Source organism: Scyliorhinus canicula, chromosome 10, assembly GCF_902713615.1.
Source record: "Scyliorhinus canicula chromosome 10, sScyCan1.1, whole genome shotgun sequence".
Classification (NCBI taxonomy): Eukaryota; Metazoa; Chordata; class Chondrichthyes; order Carcharhiniformes; family Scyliorhinidae; genus Scyliorhinus; species Scyliorhinus canicula.
Window position 1 is genome coordinate 35,563,382 of NC_052155.1, and position 15,863 is coordinate 35,579,244.

A 15,863-nucleotide genomic window follows, 5' to 3' on the forward strand; every position below is an offset into this window, starting at 1 on the left:
TTGAGTATAAGCTGGTAAATTGCCAGTTCAGAGCTGACGTCCAAAAAGATATGTCCATCCAACAAATGGCCACTATCTGGCTAGAAGCTAAAAACTTAATTTAGTCTGGAGGTAGTGAGAGATTGTAAAGGCACTTCCATGCGTTTCTGAGGAAGGATGCGGCGAATGTGCCAAACCGTTGCATTTAGTGAATTGTGGAGATTTATTGATAACAAAAGATTAAGAGGTGACATTGTAACCTTTTCTTTCCACAACAAGACCCAACCTAATTGGTTCCAGTCAGATTTTTGATGTATTCATTCTAACCTCCAATTCAGTGAATCGTGTAGGTCAGATTTATACTGTGGAATGGATGTGCTTATCGGAACTTGAGTCTATTTAGACACAATGGGCTCGATTCTCCATTGCCTGTGCCAATACCGTAATTGGAATTTTAAAATAAAAAGCAAAATCAATGGTATTTTACTGAAAAAAGACACCCAGTTCTTTGTTGGCGTAGCTGTATTGTTTCCTGGTTCACCTCATTTTACTAACCATTTTATGACAGCTTTGCTGCACCTGTGGTTACTTCTAAAGTAATGACAAAAAATCTATAAAAAATGAATGAAGGTATGAGAAACGGTCAGTTCACATGTAAATTCCCTTTTAGCTGATGGGTTCCACCTCTTTTTAAAAAAAAGTACAATGTTACACTTTAGACATTTCATTTTACGTTGCCATGGGAACTGCAGTGGAGATGGTCTATGAGATGGTTTATGATGAAAAATGCGCTGAGCACTAAGTTGATCAATGTGATAACTTCATCTTCTTTTCACATGACTCCACAGTTGTGCATTGGGAGAAATGTAATTGTAAATCAACCGTATCACTGAATGCCCTTCAGATCATTCAGTAACATCAAATTGACAAATAGTGACAGGACAATGCAGGAATGTTTGAAGGTGGAGCACTTTGCAATTTGATGATTTTGACTTTCTCTCACTTGACATCCAAAGCTATATTGTTCCACTTCCATTTTCCATTCTGAGCACCATTTTATAGTAAAAAGAAAATAATTGGTATTTTGTTGCTGTGTTCTGAATCTTCCTGACTGTTCTGATAATAAACTCACTTTTTTTTCTTGCAATATTTTGCAGTATTTGTTCCAGCTATACACATTTTTGGCAACAGTTTCAATTTATGAGATACTGTGCGGAATATTCCTGAGTGCAGAGCCAACTAGTATTTGCCATTTGTACGACCTTGTTGCACGAATAGTAGGAGGCGGTGGAGGGATAGGAAAGTTATGCCAAATGTAGTGAGAGGTGTTAGCACTTGGTCCTGTTCTTGCTGTTGGCTGTCTTGATTTACCTTGAAAGCTACAGACTATTGATAATATATAATCTACAATATTGGGAGAAACAGATTTTTGTCCACCAGTTTTGTCTTCCCCACTCATTTAGGCGCTGGGTAGGTTTGTCCGTGCTCCTCATTTCTTGTATCCTGGAATTTTGTCGAGCATCTCCAACAGGTAAGATGGGAATTCTCAGTCCTCCTCCCTCATCGTCTTCTTATAGGTAACCAGTAGGGTGCCCATTTTAAAGAGTGCCCAGAAGAAGTGCCTCAGTCTTTGTGCGCAGCTCCTCTTCAGTTGAGAGGGGTAAGTGGCAAACATGCAACACCCAATGCAAGTCCCTTTAACCCTACAAGGATTGAGTTGTGTGTTACAGACCTGTTAGCTATGTCTCTGGATTGCGGTAGCACTTCATTTTTCACCCTTCCTTCCCCCTTCCCACAATCTCTAGGCGCTGTGCCCTGCCAGGCATGGGTGTATGCTGAGAGACTGTACTGCCAGCTGTAGAGAGGCAAGCAGCTTGAGGTCACGGCACATAATGTGCGTTTTAGATCCATCCTGCTTGCTTGGCAATTGGGCACAAGAAAAAGGACACGCATGTGACAAACCTGAGGGTCCGGATCTGGCAGGCTTGTCAGTTCGAGTCGCTGAGGATTATTGAGTAGGGGTTTGAGGGTTGGTGTTGGGATGTCAGGTGGGCGGGGGTTTGTATCAGGGTGAGCGGGGGTTTGTATCAGGGAGGATCGGGAGTTGCTGTCAGGTTGGGAGGGGATTTCCATGTTGCTGGGTGTTGGTTGGAGGCAATCCCATTGTTGGGTGGTTGTGAATACCCTGGGGAGCTATTCATGTAGTCGTGGGGCGTCAGAGATGTGATGATGACCTATGCAGGGCTCGGTCTGGGTATTTAAAATATTTCAGCTTAAGTATTTATTTTTTCCTAATTTGTTCAGAGTAGTGTAACACTGGCATAACCATACAAAGTTAGCAATGTCAATTGCTTTGTTGGATGATTCGCAGGCAGCACAACTGTCCAAGGATCGTTAATGCTTCTGGACAATTGCCACATAAGCTCTTACCTGGGACCATCCAAGAGGGGTTCCCCAGTGCATCTTTGGGGTACCTCCCCAAATCCAAAACTGGGGAGCCAGGAAGTTACGTGTCAGGAGGTCTGGTATCTGGACAGAGAAACGGATTTAACATTTTGAGTCCAATATGGTTCCCCTAAAGAGTTGCTTTTTGCTGTTTTTGTTTCAGATTCCCAGCATTCGGAGCATTTTACTTTTGAGACAGTTGGTTACTCAGAAAATTAAACAAAGAAATATTTGACTTGAAATGGAAATAATGGGTTTGAGGGATAAATACAGATTGAGATGATCAAACAGTTCTTGATTTATAATGGCTCCTGTGTTGTGGTAGCAAAGGAGGAATTTTGTTGCTAGACCTAGTACAGAAGATGAGGAATGCTTACAAAGCTTCTACTCAGGAAATTTAGTGGTTTGCCAGAGGTCATTGGATAATTTCTTTTTTTTTTTTTTCTTTTTTTTTATAAATTTAGATTACCCAATTAATTTTTTCCAATTAAGGGGCAATTTAGTGTGGCCAATCCACCTACTCTGCACATTTTTGGGTTGTGGGGGCGAAACCCACGCAGACACGGGGAGAATGTGCAAACTCCACACGGACAGTGACCCAGAGCCGGGATCGAACCTGGGACCGCAGCGCCGTGAGGCGGTTGTGCTAACCACTAGGCCACCGTGCTGCCCCGATAATTTCTTGATGTGGTGAGAAAGCACTGGGAATTATTAGGCTACTCATCTGGGGCGGGATTCTCCGACCCCCTGGGGTCGGCGTCAATACCACCCCTGCCATGTCCCAAATTCTCCGCCCCCCCGAAATTCGGCGGGGGGGGGGGATCGCGCCGCGCTGGTTGGCGGGCCCCCCGTGGCGATTCTCCGGCCCGCAATGGACCGAAGTTGCGCTGCTGACAGGCCTCTCCCGCCGGCGTGGATTAAACCACCTACCTGACCAGCGGGACTGGTGGCGCTGGCTAGCTCTGGGGTCCTGGAGGGGGGCGTGGGGCGATATGACCCCGAGGGGTGCCCCCACGGTGGCCTGGCCCACGATTGGGGCCCACCGATCGACGAGCGGGCCTGTGCCGTAGGGGCACTCTGTTCCTTCCGCCTTCGCCATAGTCTTCACCATGGTGGAGGCAGAATAGACCCCCTCCTCTGCGCATGCGCCGGTATGACGTCAGCAGCCGCTGACGCTCCGGCGCATGCGCGGACTTACACTGGCCGGCGAAGTCCTTTCGGCACCGGCTGGCTTGGTGCCAAAGGCCATCCACACCAGCCGGCGGAGTGGGAACCACTCCGGCGCAGGCCTAGCCCCTCAATGTGAGGGCTTGGCCCCTAAAGGTGGGGCGGCCCGATGCGGAGTGGTTCACTCCACTCCGACACGCCGGCACCCCACGCCCCACCGGGTAGGGGAGAAACCCGGCCCTGGTCTCTTTCCATGTTCCTTTTCTATTTTTCTATTTCGCATCCTCTTATTTATGCAATGTTTCTCCTGGAAAGAAATGTCCATCAACCAGGATAATTTAGATAGCAGAACAGCAATGTTAGTAGGCTGTCTATGGTTATCTGTGAATATTTAAATTTGACAACTGAGACATAAATATAAACTTACGAATTAGCATCAGGAGTAGGCTACTCGGCTTTTCGAGTCTGCTCCTCCATCCAATAATCATGGCTATCTTTACCTTAAAAATATTTAAGAACAGATTCTCTGTTCCTGAGACTAAGTGTTGATGCCGGGGCAGGATTAGTGGACTTCTACGAAAGCAAAACTGGCCCCACACCTGGACCAATTCAACAACCTACCATCCCCACCTTTGCCACCCCAGGGATCCGATGACCAGCTTGCATGCAGGGATCACCAGGTAGACGGTGGAAAGTGCTACGTGGGCAGAGGTCAGCCATTCCCCTATGGACAGAAACAGGGGAATGCATAATAAGGGACAAAGAAATGGTTGAGCAATTGAATACATAGAACATAGAACAGTACAGCACAGAACAGGCCCTTTGGCCCTCAATGTTGTGCCGAGCCATGATCACCCTACTTAAACCCACGTATCCACCCTATACCCGTAACCCAACAACCCCCCCCTTAACCTTACTTTTTATTAGGACACTACGGGCAATTTAGCATGGCCAATCCACCTAACCCGCACATCTTTTGGACTGTGGGAGGAAACCGGAGCACCCGGAGGAAACCCACGCACACAGGGGGAGGACGTGCAGACTCCATACAGACAGTGACCCAGCCGGGAATCGAACCTGGGACCCTGGAGCTGTGAAGCATTTATGCTAACCACCATGCTACCCTGCTGCCCCTATACTTTGGTTCTATCTCCACAAAAGAGGACACAAATCAGAGACCAGAAATGCTGGAGAATGAAAGGTTTAGTGAGAGGGAAGAACTGAGGGAGATCAACATTAGTAGAGAAATGGTGCTGGGAAAATTGATGGGATTGAAGGCGGATAAATCCCAGGGCCTGAGAATATGCATCCCAGAGTGCTTAAGGAGGTGGCTCTGGAAATAGTGGACGCATTGGTGGTCATCTTCCGGGATTCTATAGACTCTGGAACTATTCCTGCAGATTGGAGGGTAGCTCACGTCACTCCGATATTTAAAAAGGGAGGTGGAGAGAAAGCAGGGAATTATAGACCAGTAGGCCTAACATCAGTAGTGGGGAAAATACGTGAATCCATTATCAAAGACTTTATAGTGGAACATTTAGAAAGCAGTGGCAGGATCAGTCAGCGTCAGCATGGATTTATGAAGGGAAAACCATGCTTGACAAATCTGTTGGAATTATTTGAAGATGTAACCAGTACTGTTGACAAGGGGGAGCCCATTGATGTGGTATATTTGGACTTTCAGAAAGAGTTTGACAAAGTCCCGCATAAGAGATTCTTGTGCAAAATTAAAGTGCATGGGATTGGGGGAAATGTGGTGAGGTGGATAGAAAACTGGTTGGCAGAGAGGAAACAAAGAGTAGGAATTAATAGGTCCTTTTCAAATTGGCAGGCAGTAACTAGTGGGGTTCCACAGGGGTTGGCGCTGGGACCCCAGCTATTCACAATACATATTTATGATTTGGATGAGGGAACAAAATCTAACATCCCAAAATTTGCAGATGATACCAAATTAGGTGGGAGGGTGAATTGTGACAAGGATGCAGGGATCCTACAGCATGATCTAGACAGGTTGGGCGAGTGGGCAAATCAATGGCAGATGCACTATAATTTCTGTAAGTGTGAGGTTATTCACTTTGGAAGCATAAACAGGAAGGCAGATTACTACAGAATGGTCGTAAATTGGAGAGGGGAGTGTGCCACGGGACCTGGGTGTCCTTGTGCACCAGACGCTGAAGGTAAGCATGCAGGTGCAGCAGGTGGTAAAGAAGGCTCATGGTATATTGGCCTTCATTGCGAGAGGTTTCGAGTATAGAAGCAGGGGTGTGTTGCTGCAATTATACAGGGCCTTGGTGAGGCCACAACTGGAGTATTGTGTGCAGTTGTGGTCTCCTTCTCTGAGGAAGAATGTTCTTGCTCTCGAGGGAGTGCAGCAAAGGTTTACCAGACTGATTCCAGGGATGGCGGGACTGTCATATGAGGAGAGATTGAATAGGTTGGGATTGTTGTCGCTGAAGTTCAGAAGAGTGAGGGGGGGATCTCATCGAGACTTATAAAAAAATTTTTTAAATTTAGAGTACCCAATTATTTTTTTTACCCAATTAAGGGGCAATTTAGCATGACCAATCCACCAAAACTGCACATTTTTGGGTTGTGGGGGCAAAACCCACGCAAACGTGGGGAGAATGTGCACTAACCACTGCGCCACCGTGCTGCCCTGAGACTTATAAAATTTTAACGGGACATAGAACATAGAATTTACAGTGCAAAAGGAGGCCATTCGGCCCATAGAGCCCGCATTGGCTCTTGGAAAGAGCACCCCACTTAAGCCCACAACTGTAACCCAGCAACCACATCAATCCCTTTGGACACTAAGGGCAATTTAGCATGGCCAATCCATCCAACATACTCATCTTTGGACTGTGGGGGGAAATTGGAGCTCCCGGAGGAAACCCACACAGACACGAGGAGAACGTGCAGACTCCACACAGATAGTGACCCAAGCTAGGAATCGAACCTGGAGCTGTGAAGCAACAATACTAACCACTATGCTACCGTGCCGCCGGGACTAGACAGGGTAGATGCAGTTACGATGTTACCAATGATGCGCGTGTCCAGAACCAGGGGTCACAGTCTGAGTATTCAGGGTAAACCATTTCAGACAGATGTAAGGAGATATTTCTTCACACAAAGAGTGGTAAGCCTGTGGAATTAATCTCTCTATCTCACTCACATCTACCTTACTTGTTTTATCTCTCTCCTCTATCTCTCTACGGAGAGTCCTAACGACCTCCTCTGCCTCGCAATTGTGCCAGACAGGACACGATTGCCATCGGCTTGCGAGCTGTTCCCAAGATCTTCTTGTGAATCTCTATCAGGTTCTCCCACCAAGTATGTCCTATACTCCCGGGACCTGTTTCTTCATTTGCGCAAAATTCGCTCTAAAGGGGCCATCCTTTCCCTTTGAGGTACTTCCTAATTTCATCTTCCCAAACGGGACACTGTCCTACTCTGCTGGTTGCTGCGACCTCGAATTCCTGTGGGTTCATAAGGCGTTCCATTGCCTTCATTGCCATTTTTCCTATATCTGGGTTCTCTATTAAATTTGGAACAGGGGGTGATAAAGCAGTGATGTGAACACGGGTACGGCTTACGCTCATTTCCGGCCTACAAAACTCCCGACAGTTTACCGCAACAAAATCTCTCAGGTTTAACTTGTATCCCTGTTAGTACGCATGCATTAACACACTTCCGAATTCTGGAGGATTGATCAGTACTGCTTAAACTCTTGTGGTTCTTCTGTTTCCAATTGGATTTCTAATGCAAATTTTAGATTCTCTCGGAAGGGGGGGGGGGGCACTTCTAAGTCGAGTCCCAGCGGAGTCGCCAGTAAATATTGCTCGTTATGCTTTCCCTTAATTTGCTCTGTTTTAATTACCTTTGCTCAAGAGTCGCCAGGTATCTTTCCGATACCACCACAGGGTTCAAAGCCGAATACTGATCAATGACTCGATACACCAGTTAGTAAGTTTGAAATCAATGCACATTTATTTATACACACAGTCAATTATTACTCATGCATAAACTCTACTCGCTAAACTACAGCTACTATTAAAAACCTATACTTAGCTTCGGGTGGCCCACTCAGTCAGAGTTGTCCTGTTCTGATACTGCTGGCTTTGAACTGGTATAGAATAGTAGCTTGGAGCGCCTATCTCGTAGCGTGCGTTGACCTTAGACTTACTTGGCTGGTGCTTGGCGGCCTCTCGTCGCTGAGAGCCAAATGCCAAGGTGAAGGCGACGAAGAGGAGTAAGAGTAAGAGAGCGAACTGACATTGGGGACTCTGCTTTATACCCCAAGGGGTTTTGCGCCCTTCTGGGCGGACCCTGGACTTGGTCCCAATTAATTGGACCATGTCCCAATCGTTTGTATCGATTCTCTCCAATAACGGGGTCGTTCCCTGATCGTTGGGCGGGCTCTATGTAACCGTTGGCCTGCCTTTGTTTTAGCTTTCACTGGCGCCGGGAAGTCTGTCCTGGTACCGATTGTTTCAATGTTTCTTTTTGTCCCCGGAGATAGCTCATTACTATGCTAATGGCTAGTAGTTTCAGTTCTGTCTGGGTTCTGCAGGTTCCAATCCACAGGATACCTTGCACCTACTTGTTTTTCTAGTGCTGTCCATTTTTCCCTGCACTCTTTGCGAGTATCCATTTTGAAATCGGGATGTGGCCACCCCAGGTGGCTACACATCACCCTCCATCCCATAGACCAGCGCCTCTGTTACTGCCAACCCAGCGCCTGCACCTTGGTGAGGCAGGTAGGAATCGTGGAGGGGGTTGCAGGCTGGGGTGGGGGGGGGGGGTGGTGGAGGGGGGTGGAGCTGTGAGGGTGTTCAGGTGGGGGATTGGGTCAGCCGGCAGGGGAGGGGGGCAGGGGGGCTGTGGGGGTGTGATGCGATGTCCATGCCTCTGGCCAGTCCCACTAGTCGGCAATGACCAGTGATGTGGCACCTTATTGAATGCCTTCCGGAAACCTAAATATGATACATTCACCGGTTCCCGTTTATCCACAGCACATCATACTTCTTCAAAGAACTCCAATACATTGGTTAAACATAATTTCCTTTCCACAAAACCATATTGATTCTGTCGGATGACCCTAAATTTATTTAAGTGACACTTATTTTAATTCCTTAGGATGAAGTCCATCAGGACCCAGGGACTTGTAAGCCCCTAACTTCAACAGTTTTTTCAGAACCACTTCCTTGGTAATTGTAGTTTCCCTGAGTACCTCAGTCTCTTCAATTTCCTGATAGGCAGCAAAGTCTGGGATGTTACCTGAATCCTCTGCAGTGAAGACTGATGCAAAATGCTTGTTCAATTCATCTGCAAGCTCCTCACATTCTATTGGAATAATGCTCACTTCGTTATTTGTTTTTCTTTTATTTCTCTTAATATGTGTAACTGCATGTCTAGCTAGCTTTCTTGCATACTCTCATTTTTCCTTCCTTATCATTCTTTGCTATTTTTTTATACTTTGACCAATCTTCTGACCTGCCATCCACCTTTGTGCAATTATCTGCTTTTTCCTTTATGTTTGATTTGGGCGCGGTTCTCCAGTTTTGAGCCCAAGTACTCCTGCCAGCAGGGAATCGGGACTGTTGCCCATTGGCGCTAGGAGCGCTGAAGAGCCTGATTCAAGTCACGCAAATGGGCCATCCATCCCCACACATGAATCATGCAGGATTCCCGACTCGTCAAGCGCATGGAGTCGGAAACCAGTTGTTAGCCCCTTCCAGGCCGGGGCAGCATTCAAATGCTGCCTGCAGCACTAAGTGTCATTTCAGCCAAGAATATGGATGCACAAAGGCCTGCACCATGAGAGGACTTTGGGCATGGTGGAGGAGAGGAGGACCACCTATGTCCCATGGTTGGCAGAAGACCTCCAGCCCGTGTGATGTCCGAAACCTGGGATGAGGTGGCTGTTATAACCTGACTGCTTACCATTGGCTGGGGACTAATGCCAATCCCACAATCCTGTGGGAGTATGAGCTTCCCCAATGAGGGGGGCGGAGAAATCATTAGCAGATCCCTGCATAAATAGAGCTGGCCAGTTTGGAACCACAGAGAGAGAGGAGTCAGCAGCAAGGGAAGTTGCTGCTGCTGCTGCTGCTGTTGTGTATATATATATATATATATATACACACGTTATTGTAAATAAATGTTATTTCTTTGAATCCTGAAAAGTCAGTATGGGTGCAGTTGGACAGAGTTAATTAAGGGGGAAGGGGACACTCCTATATACATACTCACTATTAAAGAATTTTACACATCCATTAAGACTGGCCTCTCACGACTTTCCCACAGATGGCCAGGGGGGACAGTTCCACATCGGATCTCTGGGATGGGATTCTCCATGCCCCAGCCTTGTGTTCCGTTGCGGTGCCCCTCGGCCGGCAGCGGGATTCTCCATTCCCGCAGTCAGCTAATGGTATTTCACATTGTGGCCACCCCCACGCCGTCGGGAAACCTGCAACTATGGGTGCGCTGCCGGTGAAGCAGAGGACCCCGCCAACAAAGAATACCACTGCTGAACTTCCCACAGTCTGTCCAGCCTCACCCAGAAGTGACAGGCAATTTGAACCCCACTCTGAGACATATGGGGCTGCATTCTCCGATTTTTCATGCCCAGTCCTGACACTGATGTGGGAACGGTAGCCTTTTCCGATCGAAACAACGGTGCAAAATGGCCACCGCTTCTCTGTAGGGGGCTAGCAGGCAGGCAAGCGCCATGCAACATGGCACCGGCCACACGCGGGCCTGGCCTGCCAAATAGTGCCCCCGCAACCCCCGGAGCACACCCCAATAGGGCCACCAGTCCGTGCTAAAGTCCCCCTTACCCGCAGATTGGTTCTCCCCAGTCTGTGGCGGCGCTGGACTGAGTTTGCAGCCTCCACGCCGAATGCCCGCCACAAAATAGCATGAGAGACCCATGCCATCAGGAACGCGTCCGGTCAGGGACGGAGCATCGGGGGGAGGGCCTCTGGTAACGTCCTGAGGCCGTCGATGCGGCATGCAGTGTTCACCTAGAGTATGCCACTTTGGAAGCGGCTGCATCATGACAGCGGCGCCACCCTTGATTTTGTCGCAAACAGGGATTCTCCGACCAATCGCCAAACGCGATTTCGGCCAAGGTATCACAGCATCACTATGTGTCAAAACCTTGTTCCCTCACCCATTCCCACTCCCCTCGCTCCCCCCACACACACACAAACACTTTACTGTGGCTCTGAAGATAGTGCCTTCATCGCACACTCAGGAATGAGTAGGAGGTCATTGGGCTGTCATCAGATAGACAGATTTCGGACTTTACCAGATTATGAGGAGCACCAGCTGACCACACAGCAGGTTGTCATCACCCTTCTGCCTTGAGAAGGGTCCCATTGACACTGCCAACCGAGGCCCATCACCCTGGTGTGATGTAAACATTACCCTTACAAACATTGAGGGAGTGGAGGGGGTGCACTGGTCGTTGAATGGGGGGAAACATGTGAAGTGGGAACAAGGATGATGGGAAGGGAGAGGGCGACAATGGTGATAGGAGGTTGGGGAACATGGGTGATTATGGGGGGGGCACCAAGGGTGATGGGGGGAATATGGGTTATGGGAAAGGGAACAAGGGATCAGGAAATGCAGGTTTTGAGCATAAGGGAGCTGGAGAGGATAGAGATGCCAGGCAAAGAGCCTCCTATGAGGAACGTCCTGGTCCACCGGCCCTGTAGTACCCTGGCTGTCACCTGCCCAGGTCATTTGGGCCCTCCATGGGTTCTTCTTCGACCCCATCCTGGTCCTACTCCTATAACGAGGCCACATGTTCTTTCTCCTTCTCCACAGTAGCACAAGTGATTAGCACTGTGGCTTCACAGCGCCAGGGTCCCAGGTTCGATTCCCTGCTGGTTCACTGTCCGTGCGGAGTCTGTACGTTCTCCCTGTGTCTGTGTGGGTTTCCTCCGGGTGCTCCGGTTTCCTCCCGCAGTCCAAAGATGTGCAGGTTAGGTGGATTGGCCATAATAAATTGCCTTTAGTGACCAAAAAAGGTTAGACGGGGTTATTGGGTTAAGGCGATAGGGTGGAAGTGAGGTGGGTCGGTGCAGACCCGATGGGCCGAATGGCCTCCTTTGGGACTGTATGTTCTATGTCACCCTGTTGTGGTGCCAGGTTGTGGAGGACACAGCATGTAATCATGATCGTCTCTCGTGGAATTGTAGCCTTGTAACCCCCCCTCAACTTATCTCTGGGAAAATGAACGAAGGGTGTGATGGAGCCGAGTAAACAGAAGACTGGTAAGCAAGGCAAAATCAGCCATCTGCCCGTCACTCAACCCACTCCTGTTGGGGGTCTAAAAAACCAGCCCTATGTCTGTGAGTACTTCAGAGGTGTTATTCTCTGCTCTGAGTCAGAAGATCAAAGATGCAATCCCGACTCGAGAGACATGGGGCTGGATTCTTCCAAAATGGGCTGTTATTTTCTATGCATGCAGTAATGACAAAGCAGACTGAAAACAAGCCAAAACAGTAAGATAACTTCTGTTTTAAATTTCTTCTTCCAAAATGCATTTATCTTTGAGAGCCTGCTCTTAATATTTGTATGAACAGAATATCTGTGGCAGTAAATATCCAGGAATTGCCATGCATTCCGTAGCTTTCTGAGGCAGCCTGTATCTCTTACTACAGTTGATTGGGCATTTTTTTATGTTCTAATTGTCACTGCATTTCAAAAAGAAATTGCTTTCGTAAATAGCTTTGACTTGAACACTTGTTCAATACGCTTGACAAATGGGTTTGACATGTACATGAATTTTTGACATGAATAATAGTACATAAATGCCAGTGTGATTTATTTTGTATTACTAATTTGTATGACAGGCAGGGGAAAGGTTGTTTTAAAATGGGGGAAACAGATCGGTTTGGGTGCGGGTAGGGTTTAAATAGACAAAAGAAAATAGAAGCGGGTGGATCATCCCACCAACCTCAGGCTTTGGGACAATGGCGAGGAAGCATACTCGCCCCCAGAATGTGGGATGGCATCTTGACCACTGAAATAAAGCAGGACGTCTCTGATTTAACCCACTTTGCAGTTGTCCCAGGCCATTGAGAAACTGACATTTGCAGTAAGGTGCAAATAGCATCGGGGAGGAGCGGGAGGGTCTCCTCCCTGATTCCAAGCTCCACTCCGCCATCGGAACCCGTCAAATATTACCCATTACCTCACCCCTGATTATATTCCTCCAGACATGTCTCCAAGACCAGGGATAGGATTACCACCCTTGAAGCAGATTTCCCTTCTAGATCAGGGATCAGGGATCAGACTAGCTCTTCATATTCCTGCCGCAGGATAAGGGTGCAAAAATTAAACTTCCTTCCTGGGTTCAGATACCCCCTCCGGAAAGTGAAGCTGAGTCCACAAAAGATCAGCCATTGTCTCATTGAACGGCGGATAAGGCTTGAGGGGCCAGATGGCCTTCTCCTGCTCCTAGTTCTTATGTTCTAGGTCCGAAAAATGGCATTCTCGACCTGGTTATATGATTCCTGTCGACGTGTCGGATTTTTGTGGGGTTATTTTATTGCTACAAATATGGGGAGCAAGCGCGCCCTTTAATACTCCTACCCTTGGCTACTCATTTGCAAGGTTTGGCATCTCAGGCCTGTTTTGTTCAGAGATAAGGGGCGGGATTCTCCGACCCCCAGCCAGGCCACAGAATCTCCGGGGGGGGCACTGTGAATCCCGACCCACCGACACGACGCCAGCTGCTGGATTCTCCAGGGCCAGTTTTCCGGCGGGTGGGGGTAAACGCGCCGCGCTGGTTGGGGGCTGTTAGCAGCAGCGCCCCCCGCGATTTTCCAGCCCGCGATGGGCCGAGTGGCCGCCCTTGTTCGCCAGGTCCCACTGGCGTAAAGTACACCAGGTCCGTACCGCCGGGGCCTGGCTCTGCGAGCAGCCTGCGGAGTCCTCGGGGGGACGCGCGGAGATCTGGCCCTGGGGGGGGGGGGCACGGTGGCCTAGCCCACGAATGGGGCCCACCGATTCGCGGGCGGGCCTTTGCTGTGGGGGCACTCTTTCCCTCCTTGCCAGCTGGTGTAACGGTCCGCCATGGCCGGCGCGGAGAAGAACCCCTCCGCACATCTGCTGGGATGACGCCAGCACATGCTGGCGCTCCCACGCATGCGCCAACCCGTGCTGGCGGCGGAGACCCTTCGGCAGCGGTTGGTGCGGTGCCAAGCCCATTGACGCCAGCTGGTGCGGCATCAACTCTGCCACCGCCGGCCTAGCCCCTGAAGGTGCGGAAGATTCCGCAACTTCTGGGCGACCCGACGCCGGAGTGGTTCACGCCACTCTTCGCCGTTGGTACGGCCCATCCCGCCGGGTAGGGGAGAATCCCGCGCAAGTTTCCTGACACCTCAGAGGATTTGTGGACCTTAGGGGAAACATCTTATGGAATGGGGAAACTTTTGACAAGTAAATTCAAAAGGTCTTGCCAACCTCAGCTGGCATTAGTTGATTATTTTTGATGAGTTAATTATGTTTAAATGCAGTGATTGGTCATTGGGCTCCGTCCTCAAAAGATAAGTGACCAGCATTGTTTTCGTGGCAAGGGGTCAATTGGATCGGAGGGCACCCCGATTTAACTATTTGGAGTAGCTCCACGAGTGATAATAGTCAATCGCTTTCGTTGAAAGGAAATCTCAGAAATGATTTCTAATGAACCATCCTAATATGAATCTGACTTTTCTTATTTAGATATTAACCTGCTCTAAATATCAACAGTTTCTGGCTTCAAGAATTGTAAAACATTCTTGGCTGAGTACACATTAATCAGCTCAACACTAGATAGAGATTTTTGGTTTATGTGCTTTAATTCTCAACTCTGATTATCAACTTAGCCGTTATGTCAATTTTACATATCTGCAACTTAAGAGAGCAACCTTTTTTATTTCTATAACTCATTTTGCAGGTGGAAGAAGGATTGAATGAAGTAGACTTTCAGCTGAAGCTTGACCTGCACTTCACAGACTCTGAGCAGCAGTGAGTAATATATTTGTGTCTCATTAAAAACAATGTGGATTTTAATGAATTATTGATGCTAAACTGCCTAAACTTATTGGTAGTACATCATTGTCAGTTCGGAATTAGTTTCCCTCTTTTAGTCGACAATCAGACCCCTAAATGTCAGCTGCTCATTGAGAACATTCTTGAAAAACGTTTGGACTTAACCGCACATCTAGACTGACATTTCATGCGGGTTCTGAGGAAGTTCTGCATTGTCAGAAAGAGAGAGAGAGGCACCACCTTTTGAATGAGATGTTGAACTAATGATGGTCACAAAAACACCAATGCATTATTGGGAGCTCAGTTGTTTTAATCAACAGTTGACGTTCAAAAAAATCAAAGCAGATGGACTAGTTATTTGTTAGAATACTCTTTTTGGGAACCTGTAGTGTGCAGATTGCACTTTGAAAGTAATGAATTGGCTGTGAAGCCCCTCGTGACATCCTGAGGATGGAAACGTGTAAAATAAATAAAACAAACAAGTTTTTTTTCTTTTTGTTTCTTTGATAGAAGCTAACCCAAAAATAATTGAGCTCAAGATATGAGAAGACAAACATGTCTTCCAATTAGCGGGCAGCATGGTGGTGCAAGTGGTCAGCACGGTTGCCTCACGGCGCCAAGGTCCCAGGTTTGATCCCGGTTCTGGATTACTGTCTGTGTGAAGTTTGCACATTCTCCCCGTGTTTGTGTGGGTTTCGCCCCCACAACCCAAAAGATGTGCAGGATAGATGGATTGGCCATGCTAAATTGCCTCTTAATTGGAGGGAACATACGGCCGATGCCGCACACAGCCCCGTTTTGTACACTGAGGAACTCTGTTTGCCGATCTCCTCAGTGTAACAAGAGGTCAGGGCGCTATTTTTAAATGGCATCCCGGTCTCCAAGCTGTCTCGCTTTAATATGCAGATTTGCCAAAATGTGATCCTGCCCACAATGGGTGGGATTTACTTCACAACGTCTCGCGAGATCATGTTAAATCGTGTAAGGCATTGCGGGCCGGTTATATCCTGGGAGCGGGGCCTCTAGTTTCATCATCCACGCTGCGCTGCCACGAGCTGACTTTCAGGCGCAGTGTGGCAATTGGATCATGCCCTAGTGTCATTTTGGGCATGGAAACCGGTGAGAATCATGGCGGCTGTTCCAGCGTGATCCACATTGCAATCCACCCACACTTAGGGCACGATCGAACAGCCACGCTGCAGCCAACAGGCAACTCATCGCGGCGC

The 15,863-nt window shown here is 48.2% G+C and overlaps 1 protein-coding gene across 1 annotated transcript in view; it reads left to right on the top strand.

The window, feature by feature from the left end:
* Positions 1-15,863, top strand: part of LOC119972301 (protein FAM135B-like) — a 543,933-nt gene that overhangs the window by 292,450 nt on the left and 235,620 nt on the right. Inside the window, exon 5 of the mRNA XM_038808790.1 lies at positions 14,543-14,613. Coding sequence (XP_038664718.1) covers positions 14,543-14,613 — 71 coding nt within the window. The remainder of the gene's footprint in view (positions 1-14,542; positions 14,614-15,863) is intronic.